At 35.7% G+C, this 21,696-nt stretch overlaps 2 protein-coding genes across 5 annotated transcripts in view; both read left to right on the forward strand.

Moving 5' to 3' along the window:
* The first annotated feature begins 373 nt into the window (after nt 1–373).
* Nucleotides 374–11,068, forward strand: pyroxd2 (pyridine nucleotide-disulphide oxidoreductase domain 2). 2 transcript variants are annotated; one of them, XM_077236411.1, is made up of 16 exons: nt 374–622; nt 1,499–1,518; nt 1,609–1,702; nt 1,927–2,000; nt 2,598–2,753; nt 2,859–3,012; nt 3,169–3,230; nt 3,878–3,975; nt 4,076–4,217; nt 4,341–4,475; nt 4,924–4,996; nt 6,142–6,298; nt 6,525–6,679; nt 9,300–9,406; nt 9,588–9,708; nt 9,869–11,068. In XM_077236411.1, exons 1-16 carry the CDS (start codon nt 505–507, stop codon nt 9,937–9,939), a joined length of 1,737 nt encoding a protein of 578 aa, XP_077092526.1. In that variant the 5' UTR covers nt 374–504; the 3' UTR covers nt 9,940–11,068. The 2 variants fall into 2 exon arrangements, 1 of the variants encoding a protein (XP_077092526.1); XR_013205912.1 differs by lacking the exon at nt 9,869–11,068 and having other exon boundaries at nt 454–622; nt 6,525–6,686; nt 9,588–9,707.
* Nucleotides 11,069–11,906: 838 nt separating this feature from the next.
* Nucleotides 11,907–21,696, forward strand: part of LOC143744765 (uncharacterized) — a 31,443-nt gene continuing 21,653 nt past the window's right edge. The window contains exons 1-4 of one of the 3 annotated variants that reach the window (XM_077236404.1): nt 11,907–12,139; nt 16,194–16,267; nt 20,670–20,750; nt 20,939–20,995. In XM_077236404.1, the coding sequence (XP_077092519.1) occupies nt 12,085–12,139; nt 16,194–16,267; nt 20,670–20,750; nt 20,939–20,995 (267 nt within the window). In that variant the 5' untranslated portion in view covers nt 11,907–12,084. The remainder of the gene's footprint in view (nt 12,140–16,193; nt 16,268–20,669; nt 20,751–20,938; nt 20,996–21,696) is intronic. The other 2 variants (XM_077236405.1, XM_077236406.1) reach the window with 2 other exon arrangements.

The following is a 21,696-nucleotide window of genomic DNA, read 5'->3' on the forward strand; positions in this document are numbered from 1 at the left end:
AATAGCATCATCTCCAAATGTGATGCGATCATCCTTGTGTTTTTACATGCTAAAATAAAAAAATAGGCCCATAGCGTATATTTTTATGCATTAAGAGCCAATTTACTGTGAAAAAATATATTATTTAAATACTAAATATTATAGGCTACAAAATGGATTATTTTATTACATTATTAAATGTTATATTTAATAACATACTGTAATATCATAACCGTTATTTAATTATTATTTTTTAAAATAATTTAATATTATTTAATGTAATGTTATTCACTTATTTTTTCATTTTTACCCTGCTTTTCCACAGATTCCCTATAGCGCGGTTTCCTGATCTTTAGCCTCTGATTGTTGAGAATTGTTTTACATGTGGGGGCGTGATGTTCTCAGAAAAGGAGAACAACACCTTGTACTTGGGAGTTTTCCATAGGAGTTTTCCCCCAATATACAGTGTTGAGGGGAGGAGTTGAGGAGTTTAAGCTTCGGGTTTGAGGGCTGTCAGGACTCGTCATGGCTGCGGCTCTCGGGGCATGTCGCGCGCACAGAGGGTTTATTTCAGTGACACGGCGCGGTAACCACAGCTGCAATGCCCTCAAACCTCAATATGACGCAATTATTATCGGCGCAGGTAGGCTATGACATTCATGCACGGCCTAAAGAAACACAATAAAATGCAGCAAGGAAATGTGCACGAAATTGAGTGCTTGAGTGGGCGGGGCTTACTGCCTGTGCGTTTTCTCCGATTGGTTATATAACATGGTTGTAAATAATAATTATTTTATTATGTGAACTCCTCGATGTGTATTTATTTTATTTGACATTTTCCAGTTTCGGCTAAATTATTATAAATGTTCTATTTATTGACTATAAATTATTATTCAGTCTGTTATGGAAGAATCGCGTAGACAACTTTGTCACGTGGAACCTGTTACATTTCTCATCGCTCTCTCAGAATGGGCCAATCACAGTCGTGTTTGAGTCGTTGTGAGGATTGTTTTTGTTAAAATAATTTGATAGAAACTTGAGGGAATTTAAATGTGTATGCCATATGCTAATCTTTGGGATCGATATTTTTAAACGATTAAGGGTTTCTGTTTACAAACGTCCCCAGTGAGACCAAAAGCGTCCAAAGATTTTAATGTGCTTTAATATGGAGTTCGCCTTGCTGAGCCCCCATGCTCCCCCTGCAGGAATAAACAATTGTGTACTGTAACTTAAAACATGCAGTGTTCTACTTTTTATAATTTTTTAAAAACCATTTCTAAAAATGTTGTCTCAAACCCCTGCATACTTTGAACCACACTCACACTCTGTTTCACAATCATCATGTTTCAGGATAAAATAATGCTACATTCATGAGGTGTAGCACTATAGCTACGGAATCTCTATTCTATTGTCTCAAATGCAAAACTGGCAAGCATTCAATACATCAAAGCCAGTTATTCAACAGATTGTAGAATTTAGACTCTTTTGAACAGCCTAAAAACATTTTCTTTCTTTTCAGGTCACAATGGCCTTATCGCTGTAAGTATAGATATGTTCTCAATATATGTTGCTGACCAATGATTGCACAACAGTTTCATCTCAAGAAACATTCTGTTGTAATTTGCCCAGTCAGCATATCTGCAAAAGGGAGGGTTGAAAACAGCAGTCCTGGAGCGCAGATGTGTCCTTGGAGGAGCAGCCGTATCTGAAGAGATTGTTCCAGGTGTGAATTATGGAGTTATTGCCTGAATCCCTTACAGATGGTGGCCAAAGTGCTGGCTATCAAAACACTTTTGTTTTCATCAGTAATTACAAACACAGAACTCATACAGTCTAGAAGTCTAAGAATTTTAGGTTTAAGTTGATGATTGACCCTAAAGAAATATTAATCAGTTTTGGTCACTGTAGTTTGCATGACTGTAATGGGCTGTTTATTTTTATGTTCAGGGTTCCACTTTTCCAGGGCCTCGTATCTGCTCAGTTTGCTACGTCCACACATCTATCAGGACCTGGAGCTTAAGGTGTTACATGCCCCTTTTTCTTCTTCCTTTTTTTGCTGTAGTGTAGCGCTTTAGACAGACCTGACAAACCTTGTGAAAAAGAAGTACACTTTAGCATACTTTTAAATGGAGTAGCCTACTTTAAAAGATTAAACTTAAAGGACAAGTTTGGTATTTTACACTTTTACACCAGACATAGAATGGTTAAGATTGAAATTTGGACAAATGCTGCTGTCCCGAGAATTTTCGGCTTCTTTGGTAGCAATACAATATGCACACTTCTTTTTCACAAGGGGAAGAAATAAATGTCCCGCTTTATATGAGGTGTCTTTAAATATACACTAAAATTGAAATTAATCATTTGATACATTGCACTTATTGTGTACATATATTACATTGTACTTACATTAAAAAAACACCTGCATGTCATTACAGCTGTAATCAATTTCTGTAATTACGTCTATAATTACACTGTTGAGACTTCCCTTAAACCTTACCGTTCCAACAAACCTGTCCCTAACCTTACACGTATCCCACCTTAATAATAGCACACTTATTTTTTGATGAATTGCTTTTTTCTTTTAATCTACGATGACAGCAGTGTGTCTTTCTGTGCAGAAACACGGCCTCAATGTGTACATGAGGGACCCCTATTCATTTACCCCCATGCTGGAGGAGGGTGTAGGAGGGCGGCCACCACGGTCTTTACTGCTTGGAGCTGACATGGCAATGACCCAGAAAGAGATAGGCAAATTCTCAGAGAAAGATGCCAAGGTTTTATGTCAATGTCAAGAGGACTTGAACTTGCATGTGACAGTTAAAAGCAAAACTAAATATGGATTTCATATATATGTTTTTTTCTCTGTACTATCACTAAAGGTCTATCCTGAGTTTTTAACCTATTTGGAAACACTGGCCTGTGCCATCCACCCTCTTTTAGATGCTCCACCCGTTGACATTCCAGGACTGACTCAAGGCTCTTTGAGAAAGAGAATATCTGCCCTGAGGAGCTTGAAACCTTTGGTGAAGTCTGGTAATGATGCTTCGTGGTTATATACCAGACAATAAACCAGATTTTCCGCAATTTTTCTACTGCTGCTTCTGCTGAAATAAGCCAGAAAGTCTTGTAAAACTAGGGCTTATAAAACTGAAGCAATAAAGTAAAATCCTTGTGCTTCTGTGTTTAAAGGGTTGAAGTTGGGAAAGAATATACCAGATTTCTATGAACTTGTTACAGCTCCAGTTATGAAGGTGGGTTATGCCTTCTCCTGACCTTGACCGAAAAGAAATACATGACATGTTTGAATATATATTGAATAAGTACCAGACCCTATGTCAATCCAAAAACAGTTATGTGATTATTTTGCTCTTAGAAATTTGACACAAAGTAAGCCAAACAAGAAGTGAAACTAACAGTGGTCTGAGTGTCTCTGTGTCCCCCAGTGGTCAAGCAGTGTACATTTACATTTGCTCATATCAATATCTTGAAATCAGGTCTGTTGTCCTTGTCCTCAGATTGTTGGGATTGTGCTCAGGTTAAAATCTGTCTGTCACTGTATTGGATTACTGGCTGCTGATTACTGATGGATGCAGATTAATTTAAGTTGTAATTATATTTCACAATATTAAGATTTTTTACTAGTATACATACACACATTGTATACTAAATACAAAATATGCATTTTCTCATAAAAAAAAAAATATATATATATATATATATATATATATATATATATATATATATATAGCCTACTATATAAAAACAAATACAGATCAAAATATGCATCATTTATTTTGAGCATTGCCTGATAAATTAGTTTAAATTCAAGGATGTTTCCTGAAATGCACACAGCATTAGCAGCTTTCTTTGTTGAAATTTCATTTTTTTTTGTCTGTAGGTGCTCAATCGCTGGTTTGAATCAGAGCCGTTGATAGCCACATTAGCCACTGACTCTGTGATTGGCGCAAACACAAGCCCAAATAATCCTGGAAGTGGGTGAGGAGGATAGTTTGACATTTATGTGTTTGAACCGATTCAGAATATCCTGTAATTGTCATTGTGGATACTGTATGATAAACTGTGCTTAATCTTGTAGATATGTCCTGCTGCACCACGTGATGGGTGAGCTGGAGAAGGAGAAAGGTGCCTGGGGTTACGTGGAGGGAGGAATGGGTGGGGTGTCTCGATCAATCGCCCGCTCCGCCCGATCTCTCGGAGCAGATATTTTTACAGACAGAGTAAGTATTCAGGAAGAAGGTGTAACCGTTTTCTTGAGCCATTGTTTCGGTACAAGCCATATTGATTCAAAGGAACCGGTTGTCCCACGGATATTAATCTGTCGCCTTTCTTGGGGCCTGTAGGATGTTGAACGAGTCCTTATCGGTCAGGGGGGTTCTGCCAAGGGTGTTGTGCTGACAGATGGAACTGAAGTCCACAGTAAAGTGGTTCTGTCCAACGCCACTCCCTACGTCACCTTCAAACAGCTCACCCCACAGGTACAGCCCTGATGGTATGTCCCGAGATCATGCCAGTTCCGCTCATTTTTAAATGTTTAAAAGTAATGAAGAGCATTTGTTTTTTACATCAGTGCATTTAGATATGGTCATGAGTCATGACCTCATGATTATATAGATTTCTAGGTCATCCCTTTCTGTCAACTTCTGTTGTTGCCTTAAGCCAGAGTCACTTTATCTGTTTACTCAAGGAGTGACCTTATTCTTTAACTGACAACACTGTCCACATGCAAGTGTTAGTTTGGTTTACAGTAGAAATATATATATACACAGTACGGTATATGCAAAAATTAAGAATCCCATTGAACCTGCTTTTTATTAATACAACGTAAAAATAATATTAATAATAATGTGGAAAAATTAACAACTGCTTTACTTAAATCTTAATGACAATTCTGAATAATTGATATCTGTGGTTGTCCTGGTAAAGGGTGTCCTGCCAGAGGCATTCATCACAGCCGTAGATCAGATCGACTACACCTCTCCTGTTACCAAGATAAACGGTATGATTACAGATAATTTAACGCCTCATTTCATTGAACTAAATGTGCATTTTCTCATTAAAAAAAACCTGTTTGCAAGGCAGCAAAAGAAGAGTGTTGGTTCTGTGTAAATACTCCAGGAAGCTTTGTCGTTTTTTTTGACACTCAGCAAGCAAACAAGACAAGACCAAAGATAATTCATTATGCAATAGAAGCATGAAAGAATACAAGCTGGAATTCATTGTCGTTTAATTTAAATGGTGAATATTCAGTCACTAATTTAATTTAAATAAATATGAATTCATAATTAACAAATAATTCAAAAATGTATACTAATTATAATTATAGTATTATAATAAAAAGTATAGGCCTGGTTACACAGACAGGGCTTAGATTAAGCTTAGTTGAGTTCAAAAACATGCCTTAGAATAAAACATTACTGATGTGCATCTTGAGACAAAACAATGGCACTGACATATTTCAAGATACTTCAGCTTTTCATCACATCTTCTGTCCAATCAAACGCTCTCTAGAATCTAAAGCGTCCCGCCCCTATGATATAAATACCACCTGGCCAAAGCAAGCAACCGTTGACACGTCACGGAGCAATATGGGTTGGAGATGTGTGTTCGTTTGCTCAAATGCTCGAGTTTTATTCCATTTTCCAACTGTACGTTAGTTAAGAATGAAATGGCTAGAATTTATTCACACTTCTACTATTTAATCCAACATATTATCAGCGCTGGGATTCGCTTTCATGGTGCTGTCAAGTACGATTTGCAGTCTGTGAGGTAAACTAAACGCTATTGGCTATTTGAAAAGGGGGAGGAGCCATTTAATATGTCCCGCCTTAGTTTCCTGTTTCAATGGAAATTACGTCAATGCATCATACAAAGCTGTGCGTTATAAAGCACTTTAGTGGGCCTTTAAGCCTTGTCTGTGAAACCTCTGGACAAAGTTTATAAAAGACAAAACACCTCAGGCAGAAATTACATACTTGTATGTTAAGCATTTGGGTCTAAATAAGTTGCTGTTTGATAGGTAGAACAAATTTCTAAGCAGACAATTTTAGGAATATAAACAGTCCTTCCTTGCCAAAGTTGTTTGTTCTCTTACAATAAATAGTTGATTGGGATTATCTGATCTCTGTTTTTGCAAATGCACAGTGGCTTTGGACGAGCTGCCTAATTTCTTGGCTGCTCCGAATAGTGCGGATGGAAAACCAGGTCCACATCATCAGTGTTCAATCCACCTGAACTGTGAGAGTGTGGAGGTTCTGGAGGAGGCCTACATGGAGGGCCAGCAGGGACGCCCATCCTCCAGGTCAGCAAAACCTGCAGTGCTGCATATAATGGAAAAACTAATATTTGCACATTACACACACATGAAGGCATCAGGATATGTGAATTTGCAAGTCATGACCAGGGTTTCACAGACAGCACATCTGTTGCTCTGGGTTCGGGGTTTATGGTGATGGTTTTCCATTCATTGCACCAAACCACAGCAATTTACATTAAATCCTGATTTATCTTCTGGTGTTTTTGTTTAGGCCTATGATAGAAATGACCATTCCCTCAGTGCTAGATCCGACTCTAGCGCCCCCCGGCTGTCATGTGGCGTCTCTCTTCATCCAGTTTACGCCATATTTGATGGAGGGTCGCCGCTCTTGGACCGACAAGGACAGGGAGAGATTTGCTGACACAAGTACCTTGTACATTATTTGCATTCTTGTGTGCTGTTTGCTGGCACAGGCATGATAAGGATTGTGTTTGTAAAAGGTCTCTGATGTCTTACATACAGTGTTGGAGAAAGTTACTTTTAAAGTAATGTGGTACAATATTGCGCTACTCCTTAAAAAAAGTAAATAATTTCATTATTTAGTCCACGTTCACACAGCAGCAGAACACAGTTGTCAATCCTGTATTTAAGTGCTTAATATGGTTATGTTCACACTTCAGTTATATACGAGAGTGATAACTGCATTATATAACCGAATTCACACCCGTAAATTTTAAACTAGTTGTTGGTCATACAGAGTTGCGTCTTCCGTACAGCGACTTAACTTGCTGCTTAACTTCCATAGTACGATGCATCGTTATTCGTTAAAGAAATCAACTAGTTTGTCACGACTGTTTTCCGAAACTGTATTGTCGCAAACCTGTGATGATGTCACCTAAATCTAATGATGTCACTCAGTGAAGTAATAACTTGTTTTAATCAATCCATTTGAGAATGAATTAATGCCAGATAATTTGCTATAAATTACAGACATGGCATTTGAGGACTAATTCAAATTTTTCTCAGGGATTCAATCATAGGCTCGTTTAAAGCACATACGCACATGCGCACTCTTCAGAAACGGTGCTTTAAATCTTTCGGCATACTAAAAGACGTAAATGACATTTGTATATTCAAAGTGAAAGATATAGATTGTACTGAATGCCAGCTTTCTTATTTTGCTCAAGATAAGTATTAATGAAGTCCACATGTCATGCAAACTAGAAACTATATATGCTTCTAACCACAGGTCAAGAGCTGTTGTTCCAACCACACAACTTTGGGATGTTGTTTGCGAATGTTAGCTGGAACTATGGTTTCGGGAAACACAGACTCGTTGATATACTCTGATAATGACGGAATGTACGTCGCCATATTTGATATTTGGTCAGTGTCGCTATGGTTCATAGAATACAGGCTTGACTCTCGTTGCACATTCATACAGACAGTATTCAAGACACTATAAGTAGATTCACTATAATTTTAAGACTCACACTTGTAAGTAAAAGCATTTTTCAATCCCAAAAACGGACATTGTAAATGTTACATTTTATGGAAAGTAATGCATTAAATTACTTGTGCGTTACTTTTTTTCTCCTGGCTGAGGCTCGCTCTCTTAAAGGCCTTGCTGATGTTTTTTTTTCTTTACTGAGAAGTTCTTTTTGTAATTTTTTTAATGCCTAAACATAGCCTATATAACATACACCTTCATTTTCTTTTAAAACACATTTAGAATATTATTATATTCTGACCACTTATTTCCTGACCCCTAGAACTAACAAAAGACATCTTAAAGTACCCCTGTGGTGAAAATCAAGCCTATAAGTTGTTTATGTCTATGTGGTGTTTTTAATATGCTTTAAGACAAACCATGTGCAAATTTATAAGTCAACACTATTGCTGAGTATTTTCTCCTTAAAACTGCAGTGAACCAAAGACAGTCTTAAAAATGCGGTTTAAAATCGCTGGTGTTTCTGACGTCACGAACTACCTTGTAACCAATCACGTCAACGTGTGATCATCAATGAGTGGATCTCTGAGCTGGTGTGAGTGAGTGGAGGCGAGGCTAATTGGCAAATTCATAGGACCACATATACTAAATTAGGCAAGGGTGTAGAGTTACATTCAAGATATTTTAAGGCATGAATAATTTATTCAAGGAAAACACTTTTAAATATGTCATTTTGGTGATCAAAGATGAGTTTTAAGAGATCAAATTATTACAGGGAGACTTTAACATTACGGGTTATATTACATACTGTACAACTCTTTTTATTGAAAGTTGAAAGTCATGTGTTTTGTTACTTTTGGACTTTTTGTCCGTTGCCAAGTGCGCACGCCGCACGCACAACTACATATGGTGGAAAGAGAGAATTTTAAATCAGCAGGGTAAAAAATGTTACGCATATTAATTAAACTGAAAAGTAAAGTGCATTAATTTTTACAGTTACCTGTAATGCGTTAATAGCTACAATATGTAGTTTTTTTCGCCGCTACGGCTCGCTAACCTCTTAAAATAACAAAGGCGTAGGTTTATGAAACATACTTCCAGTGGAATTATGGAACTTGTCGTCATGCTGATGGATCTAATAATGTTTATGGATGAGTGAATACATTGATGTTTTTAACATGACTGTTTGTCATGGACGTGCCACAGATATTTTATTATAAAATTCTTACATATTGTACCTTTAACCCCAACACTGTAATATATACACTACCGGTCAAAAGATTGTAAGAAATTATTATTTCTTACTGTTTTTGAAAGAAGTCTCATGCACACCAAGCATGAATGTATTCAATCAAAAACAGAGTAAAAATATAGTAAATATAAAATTTATAATACAATAACAGGGTTTCTTGTCTAGATTATTTTGTGATATTTTTTGCATTTTAAAGACCGCCCCAACATTCCCACTCTGATTGGCGAGCATGAACTACCTACTTTTTAAACCCAGTGACACAGTTTGTGCTACCACAGTGATATCACATGCCTTGAGGGAATATGATCTTTGTTGTAATAGGTTCTTTGTTTCCCGTTTCACAGCATTCGACTGGGTTGAACGTTACGCACCTGGATTTAAAAAGTCAATAGTGGGCAAAGACATCCTGACCCCTCCTGATCTTGAGAGGGTCTTTGGTCTCACTGGAGGGGTATAAACATTTTTAATTCATTTAATAGACATTGACATGGACTTTTTATAAATGTACTGTTTTGTTAGTCTTTTTCACAGTCATACAGAATCTAATATATAATATTGTCTCTAAAATCTAAATCTAAATGTGCTTGTCATATCATTCCAAACATTAATTACATGTATTTTTTATGCAACAGAATATATTTCATGGCTCAATGTCTTTGGATCAGCTTTACCTGGCGAGACCTTTGCCCTCTGTCGCAGACTACCGCTCACCCGTCAAAGGATTGTACTTATGTGGCAGTGGCAGCCATCCAGGTCTGTGCCCTGAATAAATAAAACCTTAAACTGTACGTATTAGGTTTAGAAAAATGTCATCAGTGTGATATCACGTATCATAAAACCAGGTCAGTTAAATGCATGACGTGCATGACCTCCCCTGTGTTCTCCAGCATTTATTTGAGCTTGTCTTATTCAGGTGGAGGTGTTATGGGTGCAGCCGGCCGGAATTCAGCTCTCAATGTTCTGGCAGATTTCAAGCGACTGTGATCTCGGCTCTTCGATGGGGAATATCACTTTCCAATGGGATATTTCAATGAAAAGAGAGATGAAGACAAATAGTAAAAGGGAAAGTTTACCCCAAAAATGTAAAGTCTGTCATCATTTACTCACCCCCATGTTATTCCAAACCTGTATGAATTTCTTTCTTTTGTTGAACACAAAATTAGATATTTTAGAGAATGTTGGTAACCAGACAGTTGACGGCACCCACTGACATCCATAGTATTTTTTTTTCCTATATGGAAGTCAATGGGTGCCTTCAACTGTCTGGTTACCAACATTTTTCAAAATCTCTTCTTTTTAGTGCAGCAGAAGGAGGAAACTCATACAGGTTTGGAACAACTTAAGGGGGAGTAAATGATGACAGAATTTTCATTTTAAGTGTTGTTGACATTGTGAAATATTTTTTCTGTCTTGCACAGTTTTTGAAACACTCCCAAAATGTTACCCTATTCTATCTATTTTTTTTTAGAGAAATTTGAGATCATGTAGTCAATTATAATAAATATAACTGACAAAAACATATGACATTGTTTTTATAATAACTTAAATTTTGACAATAGATAATAAACTAATTTGGTGCTATGAAAGTAAAAGGTCTTTGAAGCTTTATTGTTTTCCTCTAAATTCTTAATTTTTGCAATTCTGCTCTGTGAAGCCAGTGATGCAGGACTGCAGACTTCATCTTAAATAAATTAACTGAATAAAATAATATAAAAAATTTCTTTAATGCATTCCATTTCTCAATGTACATCACAGCATGCAGGCGCGACTCTAGAAAAACAAATATTAATTTAAGCCTATATTCGTTATAACTTTCTAACATGAGTACAACTCTTCCTATTTCTACAGTATAAACAGTAGTATGTAAACTACACACAATATGCAAATGTTCTGTATGCTTGAAAATCCATACAGTACACATGCCAAATGTGCAGTAAACAACAGAGCACAAAGCACAAAAGTAATTTCAAGTGTGATGAAAAGTTCAGCCATGATTTTTTTACATCTCTTGATTAACTTGTTTGATTGATTTGCCAAAATCTACAACATAGTGAATTTAAAAATGTAAAAAAAAAAAAAAATGGTAACTGGATTAAAGTAAGCATGAAACGCATGATGCAATGTTGTCTTCTTTCCTATTGTGACATATATCTGAGTGAAACTGATTCTTGATCAGAAAATAAAAGTAGGCCGGGACTTGATTTTGTCCATTGAGGATTGATTGGATGGTTGTGGATTGTTATTGGTCGATCTCATGTGGGTGACAGGTTGTCCCACCCTCACGCCAGTAAACACATCATCACAGAAGAGATGTTGCTGAAAGAGGGAGGGGACGTTATTTAAAGAATTACGAGGGTACATGAATTTAAAAAAATGCATGGTTAAATCATCTATTATGAAAAATTTCAATATTCCATAAATATAAGAATTTTGATTTCATAATGACTTCAAGATTCCAACTATGTTGGAAGCTATGATGGGAATATCCATACAGGATTCTGAAATTGAGCAATTTTGTGCCACAGTGTTAATACTTTTTACTATTTATTGTATTTGTTACTGCCACCTTATTCATTAACACTGCAACACTTTACTGACGCTTCAGACACTTGAGACTTCTACCTCAGGTTTCATACTCAGGACTACTATTCTTAATACTTTTGTTTTACTCTTTATAATATTTGTTACTGCCACTTATTTATTGTTCTGCCTACAAAATGGCACGTCACAATATCCCAGTGCCCGCCACTTTGTGTTTATATTTGTGGTTATGCTTACTAAATTTGTGTATGGTCCTGTTAATCTTACTGTAAGTCTGAACATCGCCACAAGCATTTCAGTGCCTTGTGTCCCCAGTGAAATTGTGCAAATGACAAATAAAATGCTCTTGACTTGACTAGTATGAAGTGTGGCTCCAGGACACATGGCCCCTGCGGCCCTTTAAGACGCTTGATCTGGGAGGCGCTTGAGTGCAGTTCAGCACACCCGCCTGACGCTCCGCTCGACGCCCAGGAAGAGAAACAGCTGCACATATATCACCACAAGTTTAAAGATGTCGAATCATTTGTTGTTTTAAGATACTCTGTCGTGAATATGTTCCTGTGGTGTTATTGAGGGTAATAATGCTGGATGGTTGGACTAATGAAGTTCAGTTTGGATTTCGGCCGGTTACTGGGGCTCAGCGGTGAGTTTCACGACTGCATGGAAACTTTGTTTCTGTCTGTCCGAGTTATAAAGTTACTTTTCCATGAATCCGAGCGTAAAACGAAGGGCACAATCCGCTTATCTCGCCGTAACGCGCTTTAGTAACAGCGATATCTAATGTGAGTCAGATTTATATAGATATAAAAGCCTATTAAAGAAATCATGATGCCACTTATGCGATTGTTGTTTAATAAAAATGTAACTGCGGTTGTCACCCGGCTAGCTTTTATTTGTCGATGGTAGGCTAATTCTGTCTAAATATGTGTCAAATCCATATTTAATGTTTAATATTAATATAATAAAGACTAGTCAACGAACGCAAGTTAAACTTTGTTAGCCTAATCTCTCACATAATCTGTATTAATTTATTTACAGTTACAATGAATTAAAAAAAATAAATGTAGCCTATAGCCTACGTTTACCACAGGCTTTTGGCTTTTTATTTGAAACTAATTCAAATGCTAGAAATCACATGCAACAGGCCTGTGAATCACAGACACACTAAATGTGATTTTAACTGCTGTTGATTTCCTGTTTGAGTTTGCTTTTATTAAGAATAAACATTTTCAGACAAACCAATTCAGATGCATCGTAATTTAGTTATAATTTGTAATGGTTTTAGCATTCTTGTAAATGTAAGCGCACAGGAGTTAAAGGCTGCCTCAAGTCTAATGGCAAAAATCGCCTTTTCTTACAATAATAAAGATAAAGGTTCTTCAATGTTTCTTTAGGATAATCAACAATCCTTCTTATCAAAGACCATTTGGGGTTCCTGAGTTACCCATATGATTCTTTGGAGTTCTTGATCTATGTTGGAAAATCCTAGCTGGTAGCTGCGTTTCGAACATGATAACTGGTTCCAAGCTTTTGGAATGTGGTAGCTGGTAGACCCATAGTGTGTGTGTATATATATATATATATATATATATATATATTTGTGTGAGAGACATGGATGCCTCATTAGCTGCTGGCCGCTATACGTAAGCCATTCTCCATATTGGAACGGTCAAAGCCGGTTTGTGAACATTTGAGAGCTAGTTGACTGCAACCATAGTTAGATGCATGTATGAATATCTAAATCTGTAATAGACTTAAGCAGATGACTTTGCGAAACTTACACAACTACGTTAATGGCTATGTCTAACAACTATGGCCAACATTACATTTAAAATTTACCATAGTTTAAAAACCAATAATATTGAGTTAATACTTATAAAAACAGAAACCAACACATTCCCATCTGTGAAAGTTTATCCAATTTCAAATCTCAGTTGTTTTTACAACCAGAGGTTGAGAAATTTTGTGGAAACTGTGAGTGATGACAGCATCTGAAAAGATGGATGACATGTCGATGATGTGTCTGGAGTGGAGGCATCTACATGGGAAGGCCAGCCGATTATCAAATAGAAACCTCTTAATGTTCCAAAACACAGCTACCAGTTTAAAGGGTTAGTTCACCTAAAAATGTTGTCATTAATTACTCAACCTCATGTCGTTCCAAACCGTAAAAAGTTAATCGTAAAACTAATCCATATGAATTGAGCAGTTTAGTCCAAGTTTTCTGAAAAGACTCGATCACTTTACGTGATAAACAAATTTAATTTAGGCATTTATTCACATATAAACATTCATCAACTTACACATCAGTTGTGGTGAACAGAAGCTCAAGCATGTTCGCTTGACATGCGAGAACCAATGACATTCATTCTCGTGTTACGTGTCACGTTTGAGCTTCTGCAAGAGGTTTGTTCTGGTGCATCAATCGGGTTCAGTTGGGCTACTGTTTATGTTCGCTGATCATGTTTATATGTGAATAAAAGCCTAAATTCTGTTAAAAATCTGTTCATCGTATAAAACAATCGAGTCTCTTCAGAAAATGTAGACTAAACCGTTCAATTCAAAATAATTAGTTTTGTGATCTCTTTGTAGCTGTCAATGGACGGACAGAAAGCTCTCCGATTTTATCAAAAAGATCTTCATTTGTGTTCCTAAGACGAACGTAAGTCTTACGGGTTTGGAACGACATCAGAATTTTCATTTTTGGGTGATCTAACCCTTTAAACTGGATTCTTCAGAACAGAGTTTTTGGTGTCTAGGCTCTTTAAAGAACGAAAACATGGATGGTTTTATAAAAAGCTAGAGAATGAATATTCTTTAGGGAACTTGAAAAGGTTCCCCAATGACGTCAGACTGTAAAGCCCCTTTGGCTTTTAAGTGGAACCTTTGTTTTTCATTGAGTTTTTTTTTTGGTGTAAGTACTGCTAGTTTGTATTGTCTAATTGTAGGCTGTACTCAAAGTTGGTGGTAGAAATGTAAATATGCTTAAGAGCATGATCCATCATTGAATGTTGAAGTGTACATGGTTTTTTTCCCTCCACTAGGTCTGTTGCTGTAAGTTGCTATTTGCCTGTCTGTTGCATTCACAGTAAAATGATCGGAGATGTGGAAGGTTGACAGGGTATCTACCAAGTAGCTTAAATAAACACCTTTATTCACATTGTACACATCCTTACAGTCCTTTTCTGCATGCAAGTATTTACCTATTTGTAGTGTAAATCAAGATTGTCCACTGCTGTTTTAATCAAATGGATTCAGCATTCTGACTGGTGGCAGTGAAAACCGTATCATTGGGGATCTTTTGCATGGAACAGTTTGCATGATCCAAGGAAGACGTTACTAGCCAGGGGCCACATGCGGTTTCTGTATCTTACCAAGGTAAATCAGTTTTTTGGACCGCATTGTCTCGAGGCCATCGAAGTGTTAGATGAGTCATTAAAGGGAAGTTTGCTGGTCGATGCATCACTTCTCTGCAACCGCAGGACTCGTCTCAGATCACGGCCTGCTTCATTTGCATTTTCCTGAGATTTGTGGTGCTAATTTGGCTGTGATTTATAACAAGGCAAACTGTGTGCATCTCTTTGCTGTATGAGAACACTTATGTGGTATATTAAGAGTGTTGTAATGGCTAATATGAGTGGTTGAAGACACGGAAACCAAATTTTTTGAGCGCCTAACGTATCTTCACTTCTCTGTACCAAAGGAATCCGTTAACAAACTTGTAAAGTTCTGTGTCTTTCTGAAACAGGAATGTTATTGTTTGGCTAAGAAATGCAAAAAAAAAAAAAAAGAAAAGAAAAGTGGACTTAGTCATTTTGTGTTGTTTATGTATGTTTTCAGACATTGTGCAGATAGTTGCGAATTATGGTCATCAAAACCCTGGGCTGAATCAAGGATAAAACTATCACTGAGCTGTCATGAATCCCATAAAAGAAAACAAAACCTGAAAGATTTGTCTGAAAACCATTTGCTTAGATTAGCTAATGGCAAAATCCCAAAATCTGTCGTTGGACGATCTTCAGAGAAAGTATTGTTTTACTAGGCCGTTGTTTAAATGGCTTTCTTGTGGAATGTTTTGAGCTGTGTAGTTTGTGAGGCCGTGTAGCTTGGAGAAATGTCTGCAAGGTCTAATTTTATTTTACCATTGCAGAAAGGAAACTTTAAGATAGCTGACAAATGAATTCCAGGGGGGGTATTTTTGCTGATAACTCTTTTCCCACTGGTTTAGTTGGCTTTTCTGTGGCAGTCATGATGTGAAATTAATATCTTTGTACAGCTTGACCCTGCAAATGCTAATTAAACAAAACCATCAGGAGTCAAGGTTAAAAATATATGGCTTAGGCCTTAGTGGTTAATTCAATCAGAGAAGTAAAAACCAAGACTTTATTGTGTGGAAAGTTTTCATGGGTTTGTAACAATTTGACTGAAATGTCATTTCATAGTCACAAATGAATGGGATTTTTTATTTTTTTATTGTGAGCGTGTCGTGAGCATTTGGAGTGAATAAGGAACTAGGAAATGGTAAATGTTGGGATTTGATAACACGATACAAAACTAGTGGCTTGTGTTTCTTCTTTTTTCTGTATTATTGAACGTTTTAATTCTCAAAAAGTGTGATGTTGGCTAAGGCTATAGTGATTCTCTTTGCTTGAATTGGGACTTTGGACTTATGGATTTTTCTCTGGATCTTTCCACAGGCTCCAGTGATGAAAGGCCAGAGGAGATGGACACAGGTACACTCCCTGGGCAGAATGACCACATGCTCTCACAGGTACAAGAACACTGGGCTTTTTTCATGAATTGTTACATTAAATCAGAAATGAGAATGATAGGTCAAAAGACCTGCATGTTTTCCTGTTTTTTTTTAATGAACTACTTTCATATTTAATTAAATTAATTCAGGTATTTTACTAACTGGCTATCTTTTTTTACTATTACTGATCGATTCATGCATAGCGACATGTATAGTGGCCTTAAAAGTGTATATGTAAAGTTTAAGTGAGTGTGTGTTTTTATATATATATATATATATATATTAGTGATCGACCGATATTGATTTTTTATAACCGATACCGATACAGATTATTTGCATGTGTATGTGCCCGATAACCGATATGCAGAACCGATATTTATTTACTGTTATACTTCTGTTTTTGGCACAATTATTACAACACAAATGAACTGAACAAACCATTTTATTTATAACAATCACTCCCTCCTTGCATACAAAAAAAAAAACCTTTATATTTATACACAAATAAATAGAGGGGTCTGAGTCTAAAAAATAAAGTGCACTGTTACTAAGTGTCTTTGTTTAAAAATAAAAGCTTTGATGAGGTAAAAAAATAAAGCACAAAAACTATTCTAACATATTTGGATATGTTTATTTGTTTTCATAAATGGTAAACTAATCAAATTACAATAAAAACATTTATATTATTGCATTATATAATTTATATCTAAATTATACATATCATTTATAAGCATCAGCAGCAACAATGTTAACAATAGGCAAAATAAATGTTAAAAGTCTAATGTTTTCATATGGAAAAAATAATTGACAGGGGAGTCATATCACCTTTGCAGAAATGTAATTCATTTTAAACAGTTTTAGAAGGTTTATGTGCCGTTTAATAGGTTTAAACTAAGAGTGAGGAATAATTCACTGGGTAATATTAATTCACTGCATAATATTAGCTGGAATAGCCTATAACATCAGGAAAGTAACAAATAAAACAGCATATACATCATTGTATTTTCCAACTAGTATGTTATTAATTATTATTAATATTTTTGTCGGTCTAGATCATGAAATGCTTTATGACAAAGTGCTGTTTAGATGCATTTACACATAACTATAGGCTATACGTTACTCAACCGCGATCGCGCGTGCAGGTAATAAATAATTAATTTCCACAAAGCGGTATATTTGGATGTGTATTAGCGAAATAATTGCTATGTAGTAAATGATAATATAATCTAGGGTGTTTAAACAAGATAATCTTGTCAAAAGTTTAATTCAGTGACCGTGCTTGAGCATTCCTGATCATCAACCCAGTGAGTGCTCAGCAATATGAACGAACTTTTTTTTCGAGACTAATGGTGAGCAAATACAACAGATAGAGAATTAAATTCAGCGCTTTTATTTTCAACATGCACTCATTCATGTCTGTTTTATTTAATTCATGTAAAGTTACGTCTTTATTGGGGAAGGACATGACGGATTACGCTACGTGGCTCAATGAGTTCGTCTCAATTTTTTAGAACCAAGCTGCATAAATAAACTATATCAGGCATTTATGTCTCAAATCTCATTTCTGCATGCATGTCTGTTATGTTAAATAAAGTTGAATAATTAAAGCAAAGCAAGTAGAACATATACTTTACCTATGCACAGAGTTGTTATTGACTGATCTCCTCAGACGCGGGCTGCAATGGCGGAATTCTCAAAACGGCCACAAGATGGCGCCGTTTATCGGAAAATCCGATATTACAAAACCGATTCCCGATTATGGGAAAATGCTTAAATATCGGGAAAAATATCGGCAAACCGATACATCGGTCGATCACTAATATATATATATATATATATATATATATATATACATATACACACACAGTATATTCAAACATTACATTTAAATTAATTATTTTAAAAAATCAGTTTGAATGAATGATTCAATGACATTTCACTTACTTCATTTCTGGATGAACAGAATGATTTGATGACACATGCATTTTTTAATAGTCACATGTCACCGCCTAGTGACGTAACAATATAATACCATTTTAAAACAATAATAATACAATTTTTTTGAAGCACCAACTTGCTTGCATAAGGTGATTTTCTCTATTTTGACCGGTACTGTAGAGATCAGTGTTTATATCTGAACTATAATGTTTTAATATCACAGTACTTATGTGATAATTTAAATTTATGTAACCGAAACAATGCTACTGTGTGGTTGAAAAGGAAGCGGTTTCATATTATATATATATATATATATATATATATATATATATATATATATATATATATATATATATATATAATATATATGTATATGTGCATGCATACAGTGCTTGTCAGAATTATTTGCCCCCTTGGTAAATGATCAAAGATGTCTGTAAAAAATAATTCTGCATCATTAATCCTTTTGATATTTTATTAAATATTTTTTGCAAAAATCTAAAAAGATGTAAAAATCTACTTTCATTGAAGTAAAATAATTGAAAGTGGGGTGGAAATCACATTATGAAATAAATGTTTTTCTCAAACACGTTGAGAACAATTATTTGCCCCCTTTTATTAAATACTTCATGCAACCTCCTTTTTCCAAGATAACAGCTCTGAGTCTTCAAATAAATGCCTGATGAGTTTGGAGAACACCTGACAAGAGATCAGAGACCATTCCTCCATACAGGATCTCTCCAGATCCTTCAGATTCCCAGATCCATGTTGGCGCTTCTTCTCTTCAGTTCAGCCCACTCATCTTCTATAGGGTTCAGGTCTGGGACTGGGATGGCCATTGCAGATGCTTGGTTTTGTGCTCAGTGGCCCATTTTGGTTTTGATTTTGATGTTTGTTTTTGGATCACTGTCCTGTTCGAAGATCCAAACATGCCCCATTATAAGATTTCTAGCACAGGCTGTCTGGTTTTGATTTTTTATCTGTTGGCATTTGATCGAATCCATGATGCCATGTATCTGAACAACATGTCCAGGACCTCTGGCAGAAAATTAGGCCCACAGCATTAAAGATACAGCAGAGTATTTCATTTTACACATGGGGTACTTTTCTGTCAGAGGTCCTGGACATCTTGTTCCCAATGTGTTTTGGAGAAAAACATTTATTTCATAATGTGATTATCCCCACACTTTCAATTATTTTACTTCAATAAAAGGTTAGATTGTTGCATTTTGTTTAAATAAAATATCAAAAGGATAAACAATGCAGATTTATTTTTTACAGCCATCTTTAATCATATTTACCAAGGGGGCAAATAATTCTGACCAGCACTGTGTGTGTATATATATATATATATGTGTGTGTGTATATAACAACGGCTCTTTATTTTAAGTTAACTTTTATTCAGCAAGGACTCTTGAAATTGATCAAAGCTGACAGCAAAGACATTTCGTGATGCATTGGAATGTTGCAAAAAAATCTAATTCTTTCTATTCAAAGAATCCTAAAAAAAAAATGCATCCACATTTATTTTTTTCCACAAATTGTTTTCATTCTTTCTACAAAAACATTAAGCGGCACTACTGTTATCAACATTGATAATAATAAAAATGCTCATTGACTAGCAAATCTGCATATTAGGATGATCTCTGAAGGATCATGTGACACTGAAGACTGGAATAATGATGCTGAAAATTCAGCTTTGACATCACATGAATAGATAACATTGTAAAATATATGAAACTAGAAAAGTTATTTTAGATTGTAATGTTTCAAAACAAAATGACTGTTTTTATTGTATTTTTGATCAAATAAATGCAGCCTTTATTTGCATAAGAGACCTTCTTTCTACATTTTTGAAAGAAGTGAATGAACTTTTATCTTCTAGTCATGTCTCAACAAATCAGTTGGGTCAAGGTCGGGTCGGTGTGCTCCAAACAGAGTTACTCCCAGCATATTCTTTGCAGTTGTTTTCAGGCTCTTTTGTTCCCACTGTGTTTTTTTGGTGAATGCTTCACATTCATTGCTGAAACTTTCAAATGGTCTTATCTACCCATGACGGTGTGCATTCTTCTACAGACTGTATAATATCAGACAATGTTGGAGTTGTCTGCTCACACAAAACTGTTACCCTGCGGTCGTCTTTAAGAATTTAAGCTTTGTTACATTTTATTTGGTTAACCACTCATATTGAGCGCAACACTGGCTTCAAACATTTGTGATTTGTCAATCAGCATATGGATTTATAGAGGCCAAAGTCCTCCACAGTGATTTTGTAACATTTTCTACCTTGTTTTAGCGCCTACAACTAAAGAAGTCTTTCTCAAATAGGGTAAAATTCCTTTCTTATACCGCTGTAAGGACATGCCATACTCTGAAACAGTTAGCTGCTATTTTGCTCAGTTTTTCTTTTCTGAAACAAAGTACCTGCATGTCTGTTTGTTCCCAATACCCTGTCTCATTTGGGTTTGTGTATGTTCTACAGGATGTCTTAAATGGTGAGGAGGGTCTTAGTGAGGAAGAGAAGGCCAGACGGAAAGCAGAGAGGCGCAAAGCCAAGAGGAAGGTGAGAGGAGAGATACTTTGCCACACTATGTATAAGAATGAATCACCTTTAACACAGTTTACTGTCAGGGCAGATCTATTATGCATTGTTTTTTTGTTCTTATTTTGAACAGAGCCATAAATAAGATGGATGTTATTGCATGCATTGTGTTGCTGGCCAAAAAAAAATAAATCTTTTTTTTTTGGCAGCGGCAGCGGCAGCGGAAGAAACTAGAACGGGTTAAAAAGGATGAAAGTACTGAACAGGTAAATTGAAAGTAGTTTAATGTCTCACATATTTTTTAAAACATTTCTTCAGATAAGTGCATCTCATCTTTTCCTCTTTCAATCACGGTTATTGAGTATTTAAAAAAAAAAGCATGTTAAAAGTAGTTACCTTTTTATTATGCAGTACATTAATATCAATTTTAAAACAACGGACCAATCAGAATTTACTAGCGGTGAGACGGTAATTTTCTTTTAAACTAATTTCCTTACACACATACATGTTTTTTTTTTATGTCTGATTCTCACCAAGTCTGCATCAAAAATATAGTAAAATAGTATTGCCATTTAAAATATGTCTCTTCTATTTTAAGATTTTACAATGTGATTTATTCCTCTGATGATAAAGCTGAATTTTCAGTGTCACATGGTCCTTCAGAAATCTGTTGAAAATATGCTGATTTGGTCCTCAAGATGAATTTCTTATCAATGTTGTGCTATTTAACATTTTAGTGGAAACTGATACTTTTTTTCAAGATTCTTAAATATTATTGACCCCAAACTATTTAAAATGCATACAAATTGCATTGAACTTTAGCCGTTGGCTGAAACAGGATATTTTAGAAGGCCAGACATTTGTGTGACACTGATGCATTTAAATGCAGCTTACTAGTTCTATAACAGAGGCACTTTGTCTATTCTGTAATTTTTTTATCTTGAATATACTGTACATTTTATGTATA

This window comes from Siphateles boraxobius, unplaced genomic scaffold (genome assembly GCF_051911475.1).
Source record: "Siphateles boraxobius isolate OS27281-9 unplaced genomic scaffold, OSU_SipBor_1 20, whole genome shotgun sequence".
In the NCBI taxonomy this organism is placed as follows: Eukaryota; Metazoa; Chordata; class Actinopteri; order Cypriniformes; family Leuciscidae; genus Siphateles; species Siphateles boraxobius.